Source organism: Ambystoma mexicanum, chromosome 13 (genome assembly GCF_040938575.1).
Source record: "Ambystoma mexicanum isolate Mex_15411 chromosome 13, UKY_AmexF1_1, whole genome shotgun sequence".
Lineage (NCBI taxonomy): Eukaryota > Metazoa > Chordata > Amphibia > Caudata > Ambystomatidae > Ambystoma > Ambystoma mexicanum.
In genome coordinates this window covers 315005172-315018653 of record NC_090938.1, presented here as the reverse complement: position 1 = coordinate 315018653, position 13482 = coordinate 315005172, and the positions used below count along the sequence as shown (strand labels likewise).

Genomic DNA, 13482 nt, shown 5'->3' with positions numbered 1-13482 from the left:
ATTCTGATAGAGTAAGTGCATAGAAGAAAGTAAGGGGGGGAGATAGAGAAAGGGAGGAGGAGGAGAGAACAGAGAGTAAGCAGTCAAAAAGAGTGGAGAAGCAAGAGGGGAGAGCGAATACAATTGCAGAAGTCAGTAGTAACACAATGTTGCAAGCCAGGATACAAGATGAAGATGGGAACAGCATGATTCAGGGCCACCACGAGTACAAGATGTAAAGGAGGTCCAGCATGAGAGTTGAGAAAGGGTGACACACTGTGAGTCAATGTAGTTCATAAATGTCAAATCCAGCATTGGCCACGACACGGTGATGGTAAAACCAGAATGTATCAGGACAGACTCCTGTAGAAGTAGGCTGGAGGGTTGGGAGGGGGATGTCGGGGGAGCAGGGTAAAAGCATCAAGCAAAACAGGCAACAAGTAGAAGACAAAGTCTGTGCATGCCAAGGTTGTGGGATGCACCAAGATGGGGAGAGGAGTTGGAAAAATACCTTTTAAATAGAAATGCAAAATGTTGTAAAGCAATGTTGTACACGTGCTAGCATTTAGCTCATACCATTCTGAAATCCTGCTGTGTGCATGTGCCAGAATGCAAAGTGTTGTGAGCTTACAAGCCAGGGCAGGCGAGGAAATGATGGACGAAACATAATATGACAGTTTATTTATATAGCGGCTATATACAATGCGTTTCAAAGCGCTTCAAGGCAAGGAAGGGAACAATAGAAAATACAATGCAAGTCTTACAGGCCATGAACAGTAAGGATGTGAAATTAACTATCGTACTTGGACTGACATTTCAGATAGGTTGTGATTGATCGGAGTATAGCTTACTTTGGAAGATTCACAGGAATCATCAGGTGTCATGGGCAAATTCAGAGCCCTGTGTGCCAATAATATATCAGCTTACCTTCAGAGAGAGTTTGCCAATGAAGAGAAACCAGGCAAGCTAGCTGTTTTAATGACAAATGTAGGGTGACAAGCAAGATTCCAATCTCATGATTGAAAAATCCTGCTACGGAGAAAAGCAAGATTAGTGGTGCTAGAGCTTATTATAAGACATTAGTAGAACAGATCTTGATAAGGCTGCATAGGAAGATTTGGTACATGCAGTTAATGAAAATATTAAGATTTTAAGAACTGGTGTCCTTGGGCACCAACAATAAAAAAGGTAATGTGATGGGCTAGAAAGTATGATAGCAAGTGGGTGTCTCATTTCGCCACGCTATAGATTATGGATTTGGGCCAGAGAACAGGGGTATGGCTTTCTCGGTGGGCGAGACAAAGCGTTTGTAATCGAGATCAGGGCGCTCTGGAGAAACAACTGGTATATTCTCATGTCTAGAAATTTCAGATGCGATAAAGAACCAGAATCTCAATCACTGTCTGGGCTCAGACGGCATTCCTGCTGACTTGTTAACGTTATCTGAAGTATGAAAATACGTATTCAATCATGGAAGAGAGCCATAATACAACCCATATACAAGGAGGGCCCAGGGATTTCCTTGCCTCTTATAGCACAATTTCGCTTTTGGATTCTTTATTTAAACATTTTGGTAGAGCGCGTGTAGGTCAAATCGAACTCTTCTCCAAAACCAATCACATTCTCTCTAACATACAACTGGGGTTCTGCCTGGGAGCAGGCACCAGTGAACCAGTTTTGAACCTGTACCTAATTGGGACCAATTCTTTGCACCTAACGCGGGAACCTGTTTACTTGGCCTTTATGGACCTGAGCATAGCCTTTGACAAGGTCAACTGGCACAAACTGTGGCTTGTGCTCAGGTCCCAGGGGTGTCTTTCTGAAAAGTAAATTTGCTGTCCATGCTTCATGAAGATACTTACTTTGCCTGTACTTTCATGTCAAAGCAGGCATACACCAAGGGTGTGTATTGGCTCCTTTACCGTTTTCGTTATAGATTAATGGGCTGTATGTCCCAAAACTGGGGGAAGAGGCCACTGATGGTCCTAGCATACGTTGATGATACAGTGCAGATTACTAGATTACTTTTCTGCCACAAGCTCTACAGCACCTAGTTTATGACCAATTCAGACCTCAATGTTAGAAGCTACCAAGTCAGCAGTGTGGCATGCTATAAAAAAAAGAAGGAAAAATAAAAACATCACAACCTGCTAGAAATGTAGATCAACAAAAAAAATCCAGTCAGTAAATTAATTGGATTATTTTGAGATACGTTTCACTTCCAGCTTGAAATACTTTTTTGGATCAAATCTAGGGGTTATCTTTTGACATGTTCATAAATCTTGCAGCCAAACCAAATTTATACCGTTGAGAATTTGGACCAATACCAAAGCAGTCCCTCCCAAGCCTCTCTGAAGTCAAACCCCTCCACTAGGCAAAGCCCAAAGGACAGGGACCGTAACTTTCCCACTAATCATTAACTAGCAACCAACAGAACAGGGTACCCTTAGGGGAGTGAGGAGACCACACCCAAGAGCTAAGGGAGATGAGGGCAGACAAACCCCACTGACAACCAATGAGCAACCCACAACCTTAGCGATCTCAACCAGAGGATCTCGCCACCTCCTGCCCACAGATCACTAGAGACATGCCACCGCCTTATGCAGAATCAGACAAATGAACCACCAAAGGAACGTGTTGTAATGCTTCCATGGCCATGCGCGGGTGGAATGTTGATGGCCATTTAGACATCAACATTCCACACCGGGCAGTTAGTTTCTGCAGCTTTTGGTGGCGGAGCTCGTCTTGGGGTCCACACACAATAAAGAGCTTTAATACACTTACCCGTCTGCGGTGGGTTTCTTCAGAACGCTACTGCAGACAGCAAGGGCAGACACAACCAACACAGATACAGATGACAGAAACTAGGTAAACCTGCCAACCCAGCTACAAAAAAACACCCCAAAAAATACCTCAACCCTTCTACACCTTTCACACCCTAAACAAATACAACCACTCTCTTCCACCGCAAATCGCAAGCACTTCACTACAACAAAACAAAACACAACACAGTCTCGCACAACAGCACATGGGAGTCTACGGTTCCGTAAACCAAACCAGTGTTCAGCAAATGGTGTGAAGCTGCCAACAGTACATCACTAACCCGGCTCGACCTTTATCCCGCTACTCCCTACTAACCCTGCCTACCCTCTTACCTTTCAGATTCGCCAGGGGACGACTCCAGCGGTGATAGTGCGCAGTATAAATGTCCTTTAACATTAACAATCCCTTGAAACACATATAAGCAAAATGGGTGAATTTGAAATCCCCCAGTTGTATATCAAAACACAATGGTTAAAACTAAACGCACACAGTCTTAACTGACTTTTCCAAAATCAACATAAATTATTTTTATCTGGTGCTAATCATCGAAAATAAAAGCTGTCATTATTGGTCATCAAGGATGCCCGGGAAGCAAGTGAAATACAAAAGGTAACAAATCGTAGACATGCCATACTGACCTCCTATCCGATTCAAAAATATCTGCTATGGGCAAATACCCTGAATGAAAGAGTGATCATAACTAAGGCAATATTTGATTGTCTCTAGTTGAGCACAATCACGTCACGCTAGTTAAAAAACACAAAGGTTATCCCTTCTGGCAAGGAACAGAAGAGGATCTCTTGCATTTTATGTTGTTTTGCCCACAGTACAGAAGAAAGAGCCAAACCCTTGATCCCCAACCTAAGAGGGACATTTTACACAATGCCACGCTATTTCTGCTTTCTTTACTATGGGCCAACACACCGCAGTACTTACAGCAGGCGTTAGCCAGAAGAATGTCCTTGTTGCACTCTTAATTAGCACCACACACAGCAGCTAACGCATTGTGGTGCTATAGCGATCCCAGATATAAGTTGAGTTGGGCTTCATAGTAATAGGGGGTTTTAAATATCTTATTTGGTTTTGAGAAGCACCAATGCCAAAGTTGTCTTGGGGATATTCCTTTCTTAACGGGTAAAGCAAGTACGTGATTTTGGGTGCTAAGAAGCTATTAATTTTCCTGTCAAATAACCCCCAAGCACATGGCGCTCTGATGATCGATCATGGGTTTCTTCCAAAGCAAAGGTTGTAGTTGGATTTGTCTTCATTATTATTGCTGGACTAACTGAATGACCAATGAATTGACAATCAATGAATAGTTATATTTATTCGAGTTTTGCGATATTATATAATTAAACTTCTTTAACATTTGATGCCTTCATCTTTCTTAAACTGTAATGGTTTTAAAAAATGTTGTACCAAGTTCAGAAATAGGTTTTAGCAAGAGTTTACGCGATTGTTGGGCTCTAATGGGCATCTATGATACCCGACTGTGTGCAGCTTGTGAAACAGTCATTCATTTTAGGAAAGTGATCAATGTGTCTACAACAGTGATGGCGATTTGCATTATAAATATTGTTGTTGCTGTGTTTATGTAACATTGGTTCTTTAATAAACATTCATTTTATTCCTAATGCCCCATATCCAGAAATGAAGGTCCAACATTTTTCTATTGATATGATCCTGGCAAAAATTCAGGCACTTCTTTCCTTGTGCTCTTGTTTGGCTGAAGAACAACAGGAGCTAAAAGCTATGGTCACAAGGATTGTAGAAGTAATTCTGGATAACAGGGGAGACCTTCATGCCCATACAAAGGGTTTTCTCTTAGTAGCAGGATTGACACAGATTTTGTCAGGAGAAGTTGAGCAGAGTGGGATCCCCGCTTATGAGCAACCTAGCGAGAGGGAGGATGTGGATCCTGGTTATCCCAACGCACGTGTTGAGGTGGTCCCTAACTAAATAAGAGACACACTAACCATCACTGCAGCCACTGAGCAAGAAGCTATTGAAGTGCTGTGCAATGTGATCTCCATGTTTAGAGCCAGGTACTATGCAAAAAAAGCAAAGCAGTGGCCAACAATCAAGGAAACCTGTGCGTCGCCCTATGCGAGTTGACCCTCCCAAAAGGATTGCGGCAGCTATGAAACATGGCCGTACAGGGTTGTCTCCTTTAGCCCCTCCGTCGGCAAGATCGGTGGTAACAAGAGACTTGCGCAACAGTGTCATCAGACAAGCTGAACTAAGAGGGCCACTGTACAACTGGGTAAATTGTTGCCAAAAGTCGTAGTAAACGCTGAAGAAGGACAAGAAGTGGTAATTGGTTGGGCTAACAACAAAAAACTTCGCAAAACCTTAAAGTCTTTGGAAAGTACAAGGCATAAAATAAGCGGTATTGCATCGCAATGTGCGATATAATAGTGCCGTTTTGCTGTGTACTTAAATAATCACGTCGCACCAACTGCAATATGATTTCTACAGCTCATTTAAGATTGTGCCTTTAAACTCTGCCTCTCAGTCTGTGCACAGCCTGCACTCCAGGCGAGGCAGAAGCACCCAGACTGGGCTAAAAACATTGTATCAGTTCTATGAGCCCAGCCCGGATGCAGCGTTGTGAGAGGACCTCAGCCCCACTCGGCTCTGGCTCCTACCGAGGTAAGGTGGAGTTCTTAGGAGAGGTTCGAGTGGGGGGCCCTTCTGCAGCAAATATGTTTGTTGGGGTGCTGGGTGTTAGTAAGTAGCCATCCTAGGAAGAAATATTTCTCCCGCACGTTTGGATGGGAGCAATATTGATTCCAGCCATACTTGCTATTACCCAGCTCCTCACTAATACAGCATGCTTGTAGAAGTCTTTCAAATAGTCTTTCATTCTGGTGACAAGCGCGGGTTTCATCATGAGAATGAAACCATATTGAAAGCCTTCAGCGAGCAGGCTGCGTTATTACTGCCGGTGCTAGGTGTTAGCAAGTGGCTGACAATATTTCTCCCGTCTGAAATATTATTGCCAGCCACTCTCTGCCCGCAGTAACACAGCCTGCCGCTTGCAGAATGCCTTTGAAAAGGGTTTCTGTGAGCAGCAACAGGCCCGGCTGGAGATGTGTGCCCCCCCTGTTCCCCATTGCCGACAGTGAAAACAGTGGTGCAGGGTCAGACTGGGTCATACAATTGTCTCGGAGCACCAACGAAAAAGTTGCAAATGGGAATTCATTGTGATACTGTATAGTACCCAAGGGGGAGGTTTCTGATAAAATGTGATGTTAATTGTACATGTTTAAGAATATTTATTCAGCAACACTGGTCAAAACCATTAGCCACAATATAGTCCCGTAACTCAAACTAGCCCAAATTGGCAAAAAAGGTAGCCCACTTGGAGCCAAAAAACAGGCCCACACAAGCATTTTGCATGTTTTGTTAAGTCACAGGCCTATTACCCTATAGGCCAGTTCAAGCCTGCAGTGGTGCATGGAGGTTAGCTGCCAAATTTATCACGAGGTAGGAAGCCAGAGCCAGCAGGCAGCTTTACACTGGCCATAGCTTTCATGTGAGCACTGCAAAGTGCATATTAAAAGCCCCAGAACAGAAATTGAGACTTTTTGCTGTGCTTAGCGGACTGGAAACATGGGGGCAGTTGCTGGGCCCCCTCACCCCAGAGGCCTCTTGTTTGTAAGGGTGGAAAGGCCCTGATGCAGTCCCTGAATGCAGGGCTGGGTGTTGGCAAGTGGCTGGGTGGAAGGAATATTGTTATGTGCAAACAGGCTCGGCTGAAGATTTGTGCCCCCCCCGCCCACCTGAAGACAGCGAAAACAGTGCAAGGCACCTGTGGGGTGCATGGAGGTTAATAGCTGCCAAATATCACAAGGCAGCCAGCCAGCAAGGAGCTTTACACTAACTGGCTACAGCTTTAATGTGAGCACTGCAAAGTGCATATTTTGTCCCAGAATTAAAACGGAGACTTTATTGGGCTTAAGTGACTGCGGACTGCAAACATTGGGGGCAGTTGCTGGACTCCCTCCCCCCCAGAGGCTCAAGGCCTCTTGTTTGTAAAGGACGAAAGTCCCCAATGCTGTCCCCGATTGCTGGGCTGGGTGTTTAGCAAGTGGCTGCGCTGACATTTATTTCTCCCGCCCGTTCGGGTGGGAGACTTATTTTCACTCCATAGCGGGTGCCGAGGGGCCCCGTCGATTCTCAAGCCCCCCCAATTGTGAGCCTGCATTGCTGTGGGCAATTGTTGCTTTTTGCCGATTTTGTAGAATTGTCTGCTGTGTAGAGGAAGATTAGGCAGGGAGGACCTTGCCACTGTGACTTTAATAACAACGGGCCTGAGAGGTAAGGAAAGCCTGGTCCACCTTTTTATTCTAAAAATATCTTTTGTGTTTGGTGCCACGGGTAGCACTTTAATCACAAGAATTGTAGGCTATTCAAAGGCCTTCTGTAAGCAGGAGGTGTTATTGGTGCAGGTGGCTGTGCTGGGAATTAATTTTCTCCCTCCTGTTCGGGTGGGAGAAATATCAATACCGGCCACTTGCTTGCGCTCAGCCCTGCATTAAAAGCACAGCCGGTGCTGGCAGAAAGCCTTCTAAATATTCTTTCATTCACAACTTAAACACTATTAGATTGCTTTCTGCCAGCAGGCTGTGTTAAAATTGCAGGGCTGTGTGCATTGGGTGGGCAAAATATTAGTCCCAGAGCCATTTGCTAGCATGCAGCTCTGCACTGATAAAGCCTTCAGAAGGCTTCACCATTTGTTCTTTCCTGTTGCTGCTGCACAGATAAAGGCCCAGCGATTACTGCAGTAAACTTGTCAGCAGCAACTACGACTTGCAATCATAGATTTGTGATCATGGGATATTAGCACTTTCATCAGAATAGTGCTTGGAAGCAAGAGGACCCGAGAGTTCAAGCTGATTTAACATTAAAAACATTAAAGCTAACTGGGAAGAGTCCCACAATATGTAAAGAAGTTGGATGCTTAAACATCATATTTGCACAGAAAGTGACTCAAAGCTATTTTTTTTTTAGAGCCGAGTTCATCCATGAGATCAAACATGTTTTTGCATTCTGAGATGTGTAGTCTTCGGTTCAGTGTGGTGCAAATACTCCAAGGAGGTTGCTTGCTTTGGGTGTACTTTGCAAATAAACAAGACCATTGTGGCTCTTGTAACCCAAAGCAAATGTGTAGAGCTTGGAGGTTAGTGGCAGGTAGGTTAAATTGCTGGCAATTCTGGCTTCACTGCTTAAGCAAAGTATGTGATCCTGGGGAAATTATTTGGCCCAACCCAACCACACCAGTGCTGGCAAGAACAGAAATGTGCATTTTATCAATAGGCAATGTCAGTGGCCTCAGCCCTACAGAAAAGGGGTCCATCGGCCCCTTTTACTCCCTTTAAAAAAGGCAAATACACCCAACAAAAAAATAGGAAAAAGGCCTTGTGCCCCTGCTTTCGCCTACACAGCTCCATGTATATTATGTTTTGGACCAGTAATGCAAGAGGTACCACAGGAAGAAGCTACGGTTACAACTGCCCGATCATAAGTAAAGCTGTAGCTTTGATTGTGCATGAATAGGTGCAAAGAAATATTACCAAGACAATTTCATTTTCCATTAAAAAAAATATCCCACTTATAAAATACAGTCATTGGTCATTCAATTTACATTTTTACCCTTAAGTCATTTTACTCCCAACATTAAAAAAAAATAGGGAGTAATATAATACTCCCACTTTCAAATCTGGAGCACTGGGTGACCTAGATGAGCATTAAATTGCACAATGTGCTGCTAACTTGCCACTCAGTACTTCCCACAATGCTGTGGAGTCACAATGCACCTGTGACCCATAGGTTCAGAGAACAGATTTCTGATCTCTTAGAATCCCTTTTTCATTTTTTTTTTTTGGAATTAAGAGGTATCAGGGACAGCTGCATGCCCTATTTAGATAATTTATTTTGATCATCTGAGTTTTTCTGATTTCCAATAAGCCAGACCACAAATGGATAGAAATAATTTCTGCATTCTTGCAAATTCTATGTCTTGGAGTAAAACTGATTTTGGCGACATTAAATATTAGTACAACATTTAATAATCAAGTTAATTTGCTAATCAAAACAATTTTCATTAGCAAATTCTGCTAATCAATTTGTGTAAACTAATTTATGCCTTGAAGTACTAAAGATGGTTGCAGATCCTCGAGTCGAGTGTCTCCGGGGGCCCTCGGTCTCCCGTGCACCAGAGTGTATCTATAGGGCTAGGAAACTTTGTTAAAGTTGAAGAGCTATTCCCCTAAGGAAGCTAGCCCCTTCCTCAACTGCTCTCATTTGCTGGCCCTGCTAAAAACCATGTCCAGGCTATTAGCAATTAGAAGCAGAGACTTCCTACAGGTAGAGCTCCCAAAGTGGTATAGTGCCATAAATTGGGCCCTTGTTAAACTAAGTTCACCAGCTATTGTATCGCTGTTGTGTTCTTGTGCGGAAGAGCTGGGAAAGTTAGGATTTAAACTAACTGTAAGCCAGACTCACCCTTCTGTGGAAACCAACATTAAGTGAGGCATTATGGAGCTTCTTTTCAAAGCGGTTTTAAACGCTTCATGGAAGTAGTGCACACCGCAGCAAGTCCTCCTCTAAGCAGGCTTTAAAACAATGCATCAAGACTGGATGGAACATTACTATTGCACTGTGGCACCGAGCAACATCACAGTTGTTGATAAAAGGACCTTGAACACTTTCTTTGCTTCTTTACCTTCTTCTTCATTTCCTGAAATGACACCAAAGTCCCACAACAACAACAAAGAGAGGGTGACACACACATCTTTATTAAGAAATAGCAAGGAGTGCACATCTTCAAACGAGACAGCCAACCAGAAGAGTGTTCCTTTTGATTAGGGGTGTACCGAATAGCAAATTTACTATTCGGCTGAATACCGAATAATCAGCCGAATAGCGGTTTACTACTAGAAATGTGTCACTATATGTCAAAATGTGTCAATATATGTACAGAACTGCTCCTTTTGAAATAGGAATATTGCATTAATTGGCCCTGCAAAATAAAACGGATGGAAGGAACTCGATATAGCTGTACTAAATATAAAAGGTGCAAAATGGTGAGAGTACCTAGGCATAAAAAAAAAGGCAGTGAATAACAAGCCAAAACGGTTGGCTTTGCCAATGATTGTTTTAACAGGAGTACAGTCAAGGGCATGGATAGGGCTTATAACTGCTCACTTTGACAAAAAGAGCTAGCACACACTAGAAAGTAGTTTCAGCACTTCATGATTTGCCCTCTTGCCCCAGAGGTCAGTTTTAGCCTGATTCAAGCTTTATTATTTGCCAGCTGGACATTAATCCATCTAGCCCATATTTGGCACTTTTTTCCTTTTAATATGTACTTTTATTTACACTCTACATCGCCTTGAAAAGAGATGTGTAAAAAGAATGCATCTCAGAATTTTTCTTGGCTATCTTAAGACAAGACTTATTTCCTGGTTGACTTGTTAGAATTGGTCCTTCAGTGCATGCATTTTCTGGCTTTAAAGTTAAGTGCACTGAAGCTTTTGTGTGACGGTTTCGCGGAGTGGAAAAATACAAGTGTTTGGGATGATTTTTCCAAGTATCCACTCATTCCAAATCATGCCACCTCCCGCTGTCCACGGAACTGACGTGAACTACAAGATACGTTTGACTATGGGGTCTGTGTGAATCTATTCACAAAAGGGGGGGCAATGTGAGGTCTCCCCTACAGCAGAGGCACAGCATGATGGGTGCAGCCCCTGATACAGACAGCCTTTACAGAGGCCTTTTTAAATGCATCCCTTTGATGGGGCTCAAGCTCAGCTCGCAGGGGCTCGGCATTAACACAGGGTGCACCGAAAATGCAGAACTGTGTTTTTGTTTCTGAGCCAGCAATAACAGAAGAGTGAAGAGTACGGGAGGCATTTGCATTGGCTGACTCGCCCTCGAGCAAAGTGGCGTTTTTTAATCTGCAGACAAAGGCCCCACTCACGGCTCACCTCTGAATGTGAAAAGAGGCCAATGCAGAGTACACATCCCTCTAGGGGTTGCGTGTAGCCCACAGTGCAGAGCTTTTCTAAGCATGCCTCGCACTGAATGGAAACGCAGGGTATTTGATTCTCACCTGGGATCTTCTGCAGAGATGACAATCGGCAGAACTCAGATTTGTTCCGTCTACCTGTCTCTCTCTGTATATAGAAGCATTAGAATGGAGAGAACAGTCTATAGAGTAAGAGAAGATACATGTGGCACGATGGGGACCTTTTTCTGCAGTTGCTTCATCAGGCAGAATGAAGCTGTCATTCCGCCCTTTATTTAGAATGGTCAAGAGGGCTGTAGTAAAATAATACTTGAAGGAAGACAGGAGCCAGGCAGGGATTTCACCAGGGCTTTATTTTCCGGATAACACTGGAACTGATCTTGCATAAATGGCATCCAGGATTACAAAGGCCAACGTGGCCAACTGGGGCTGTGCTGCAGTAGAAGAAACGGTGCAGCTATAATGTTTAATTTGTCCCGTGCTCGGAGGAGGCGGGAGGACGCAGCTGTCCGTGTCCTCAGCTCGTCCCGTAATGCGCATGTAGCGCGCGGGGGCGGAGCCGAGGGCGCGGGCGAGATCTCGCGAGAGCGGGGCTCTCGCGACATCTCTACACACCTCCCTTTTTCCAATGCGGAACGGGTTCACTGTAACACATAGTCATTGTATCTCACCGGTCTTCTGTGCTCCCTTCGGGGCCTCTCACTGGTTGCAGGGCATGGTCTCTGCTGATCCGGTTCTGGACTCACATTGGGTTCTTCCCGTTCTGTTTCGGTTTCATCTCTTTCTCCATCGCTTCCTTCTGGTTCTCGTTCCTCGTTTCTCCGGTCCTCTCTTTCAGTCTCTAAGTGGGGTGTCTCTGGGGTTCTCGCTTCTTCTTGCCTTCGCTGGTATAATGCTACCCTTTCCAAGTTCCACGTGCGCCCGTCTTCTGTGCGGACATGATTTGTTCCTTTGTGAGTTACCTTTATGGGCCGACTATACCGGGATCCCGTGGCTTGGTCCTTTCTTGGCAGTTTGATTTTGACCCAGTCCCCTTCTTCTATGTTGGGGGCTTTCTTCGTCCTTCTTTCATCACTCCACGATTTCATGCGTGTCTTGTTTCTCTCCATGCGCCATACCACTTCTGTCATGTTAACAGCTTCATCTTCCCTTACTTTCGCCAGCCATGGTGGAATGAGGGTGGATGCCGCACTCCTCCCTCTCAACATTTTGAACGGGGATATTTGAGTAATTCCATTTGGCGTGAGCCTGTGGGCCGCTATGGCTTCTTTGGTGGTTTTGAGGGGGTCCATTCCCGACGCTGTTGCGAGTTGGATGGCCCCTTTTATGAACCTGTTCGCCCTCTCCACAAGTCCATTTGCCTGGGGGTGATACAAGGCCGCCTTCTTTTGTTTGATGTGGTTCTTTCTTAGAAATGCTTCCATGTCTTTGGAAACTAGTTGCACTCCATTGTCTGTGACGACTTCTTTGGGGAGGCCTTCCCTTTGGAATATTTCAGTGAGCACCTTTATGACCGTCTCTGTGGTTATGTTCGGGACGAACTCGGCTTCCACCCACTTGGATAGATAGTCGACCAGCACTATGCCGTATTTGTGTTCCATTTCCATCGCCTCCAGGGGCCCTATGAAGTCTATGCCCACTTTGGACCATACCGCTTCTGGTATCTCCGTGGGTATGAGAGGTGCTTGTCAAACCTTCAGTCTTTTGTCACTGTTTAGGCATTCATGGCAGCGCTCTATCATGGCGCGTATTTCTTGGTCCATAGACGGCCACCAGTAAGCTTCTCTCACCCTGCGGCGGGTCATCGTGTTCCCGAGGTGTCCCGCATGGGCCCTGCAGAGAATGGTGCGCCTCATTCCTGTGGGGGGGATGATTTGATCCATTTTCATGATTATCCCCTCTGTTTCCGACAACTCATCTTGCACCTTCCAATATGGTCTCATGCCTTCCGGCAGCATTTTCTCATTTGGCCAACCTTCTTTGATCCATTTGCGAATCTTGGCCATGGTTGGGTCATTCACGTCCTCTTCTTCCCAGTGTCTCTCACTGAGTTCCAGGTAGTCTGGGGCCCTTATGTCCGATATGGATGCGACAATGCATTCTCCGTGTAGGAATGTGGTAGCCCTTCCCTTGTTTTCTGGCAGTCTCGACATGCAGTCGGCTTGCGAGTTTTTCCATCCGGAGATGTGATGGATTTCAAATGTGTATTCCTGTAGTTTCGCTGCAATGCGAGCTAGTCTGGGTGTGGATGTTTTGGTGCCTCCCGGACTAAGCATGTGGATTAGCGGCTTGTGATCTGTCACCAGCTTGAACTTTGTGCCCCACACATATGTTCTGAAATGTTCGACTGCCCATGCGCATGCTAGCATTTCTTTTTCAATGGTGGAATAGTTCTGTTCCGCCTCTGATAGTGCCTTCGACGCAAAGGCCACCACATGTTCGGTGTCACCTCTCCTCTGCGTTAGCACTGCTCCTAGTCCGTACGCACTGGCGTCAGTGGTAATGACCGTATCCCACTCTGGGTTAAAGGGTTGAAGACATGGAGCTTTCATGATGTGTTGCTTTATGGTGTCCATCGCCCTCTTCTGGGGTTCTCTCCACAAAAATTCTGTCCCTTTTTTGAGTAGATCGCGTAGGGGTGA

General features: G+C 44.9%; 1 protein-coding gene across 8 annotated transcripts in view; it reads right to left on the bottom strand.

The window, feature by feature from the left end:
• The window catches only part of SDR39U1 (short chain dehydrogenase/reductase family 39U member 1), a 2065420-nt gene that overhangs the window by 1901387 nt on the left and 150551 nt on the right, over positions 1-13482 (bottom strand). Inside the window, exon 1 of one of the 8 annotated variants that reach the window (XM_069633769.1) lies at positions 3135-3203. The exons of the other annotated variants lie outside the window; for them this stretch is intronic. Coding sequence (XP_069489870.1) covers positions 3135-3198 — 64 coding nt within the window. The 5' untranslated portion in view covers positions 3199-3203. Of the gene's footprint in view, positions 1-3134; positions 3204-13482 lie in introns of those variants that run through there. 8 annotated transcript variants of the gene reach the window in all.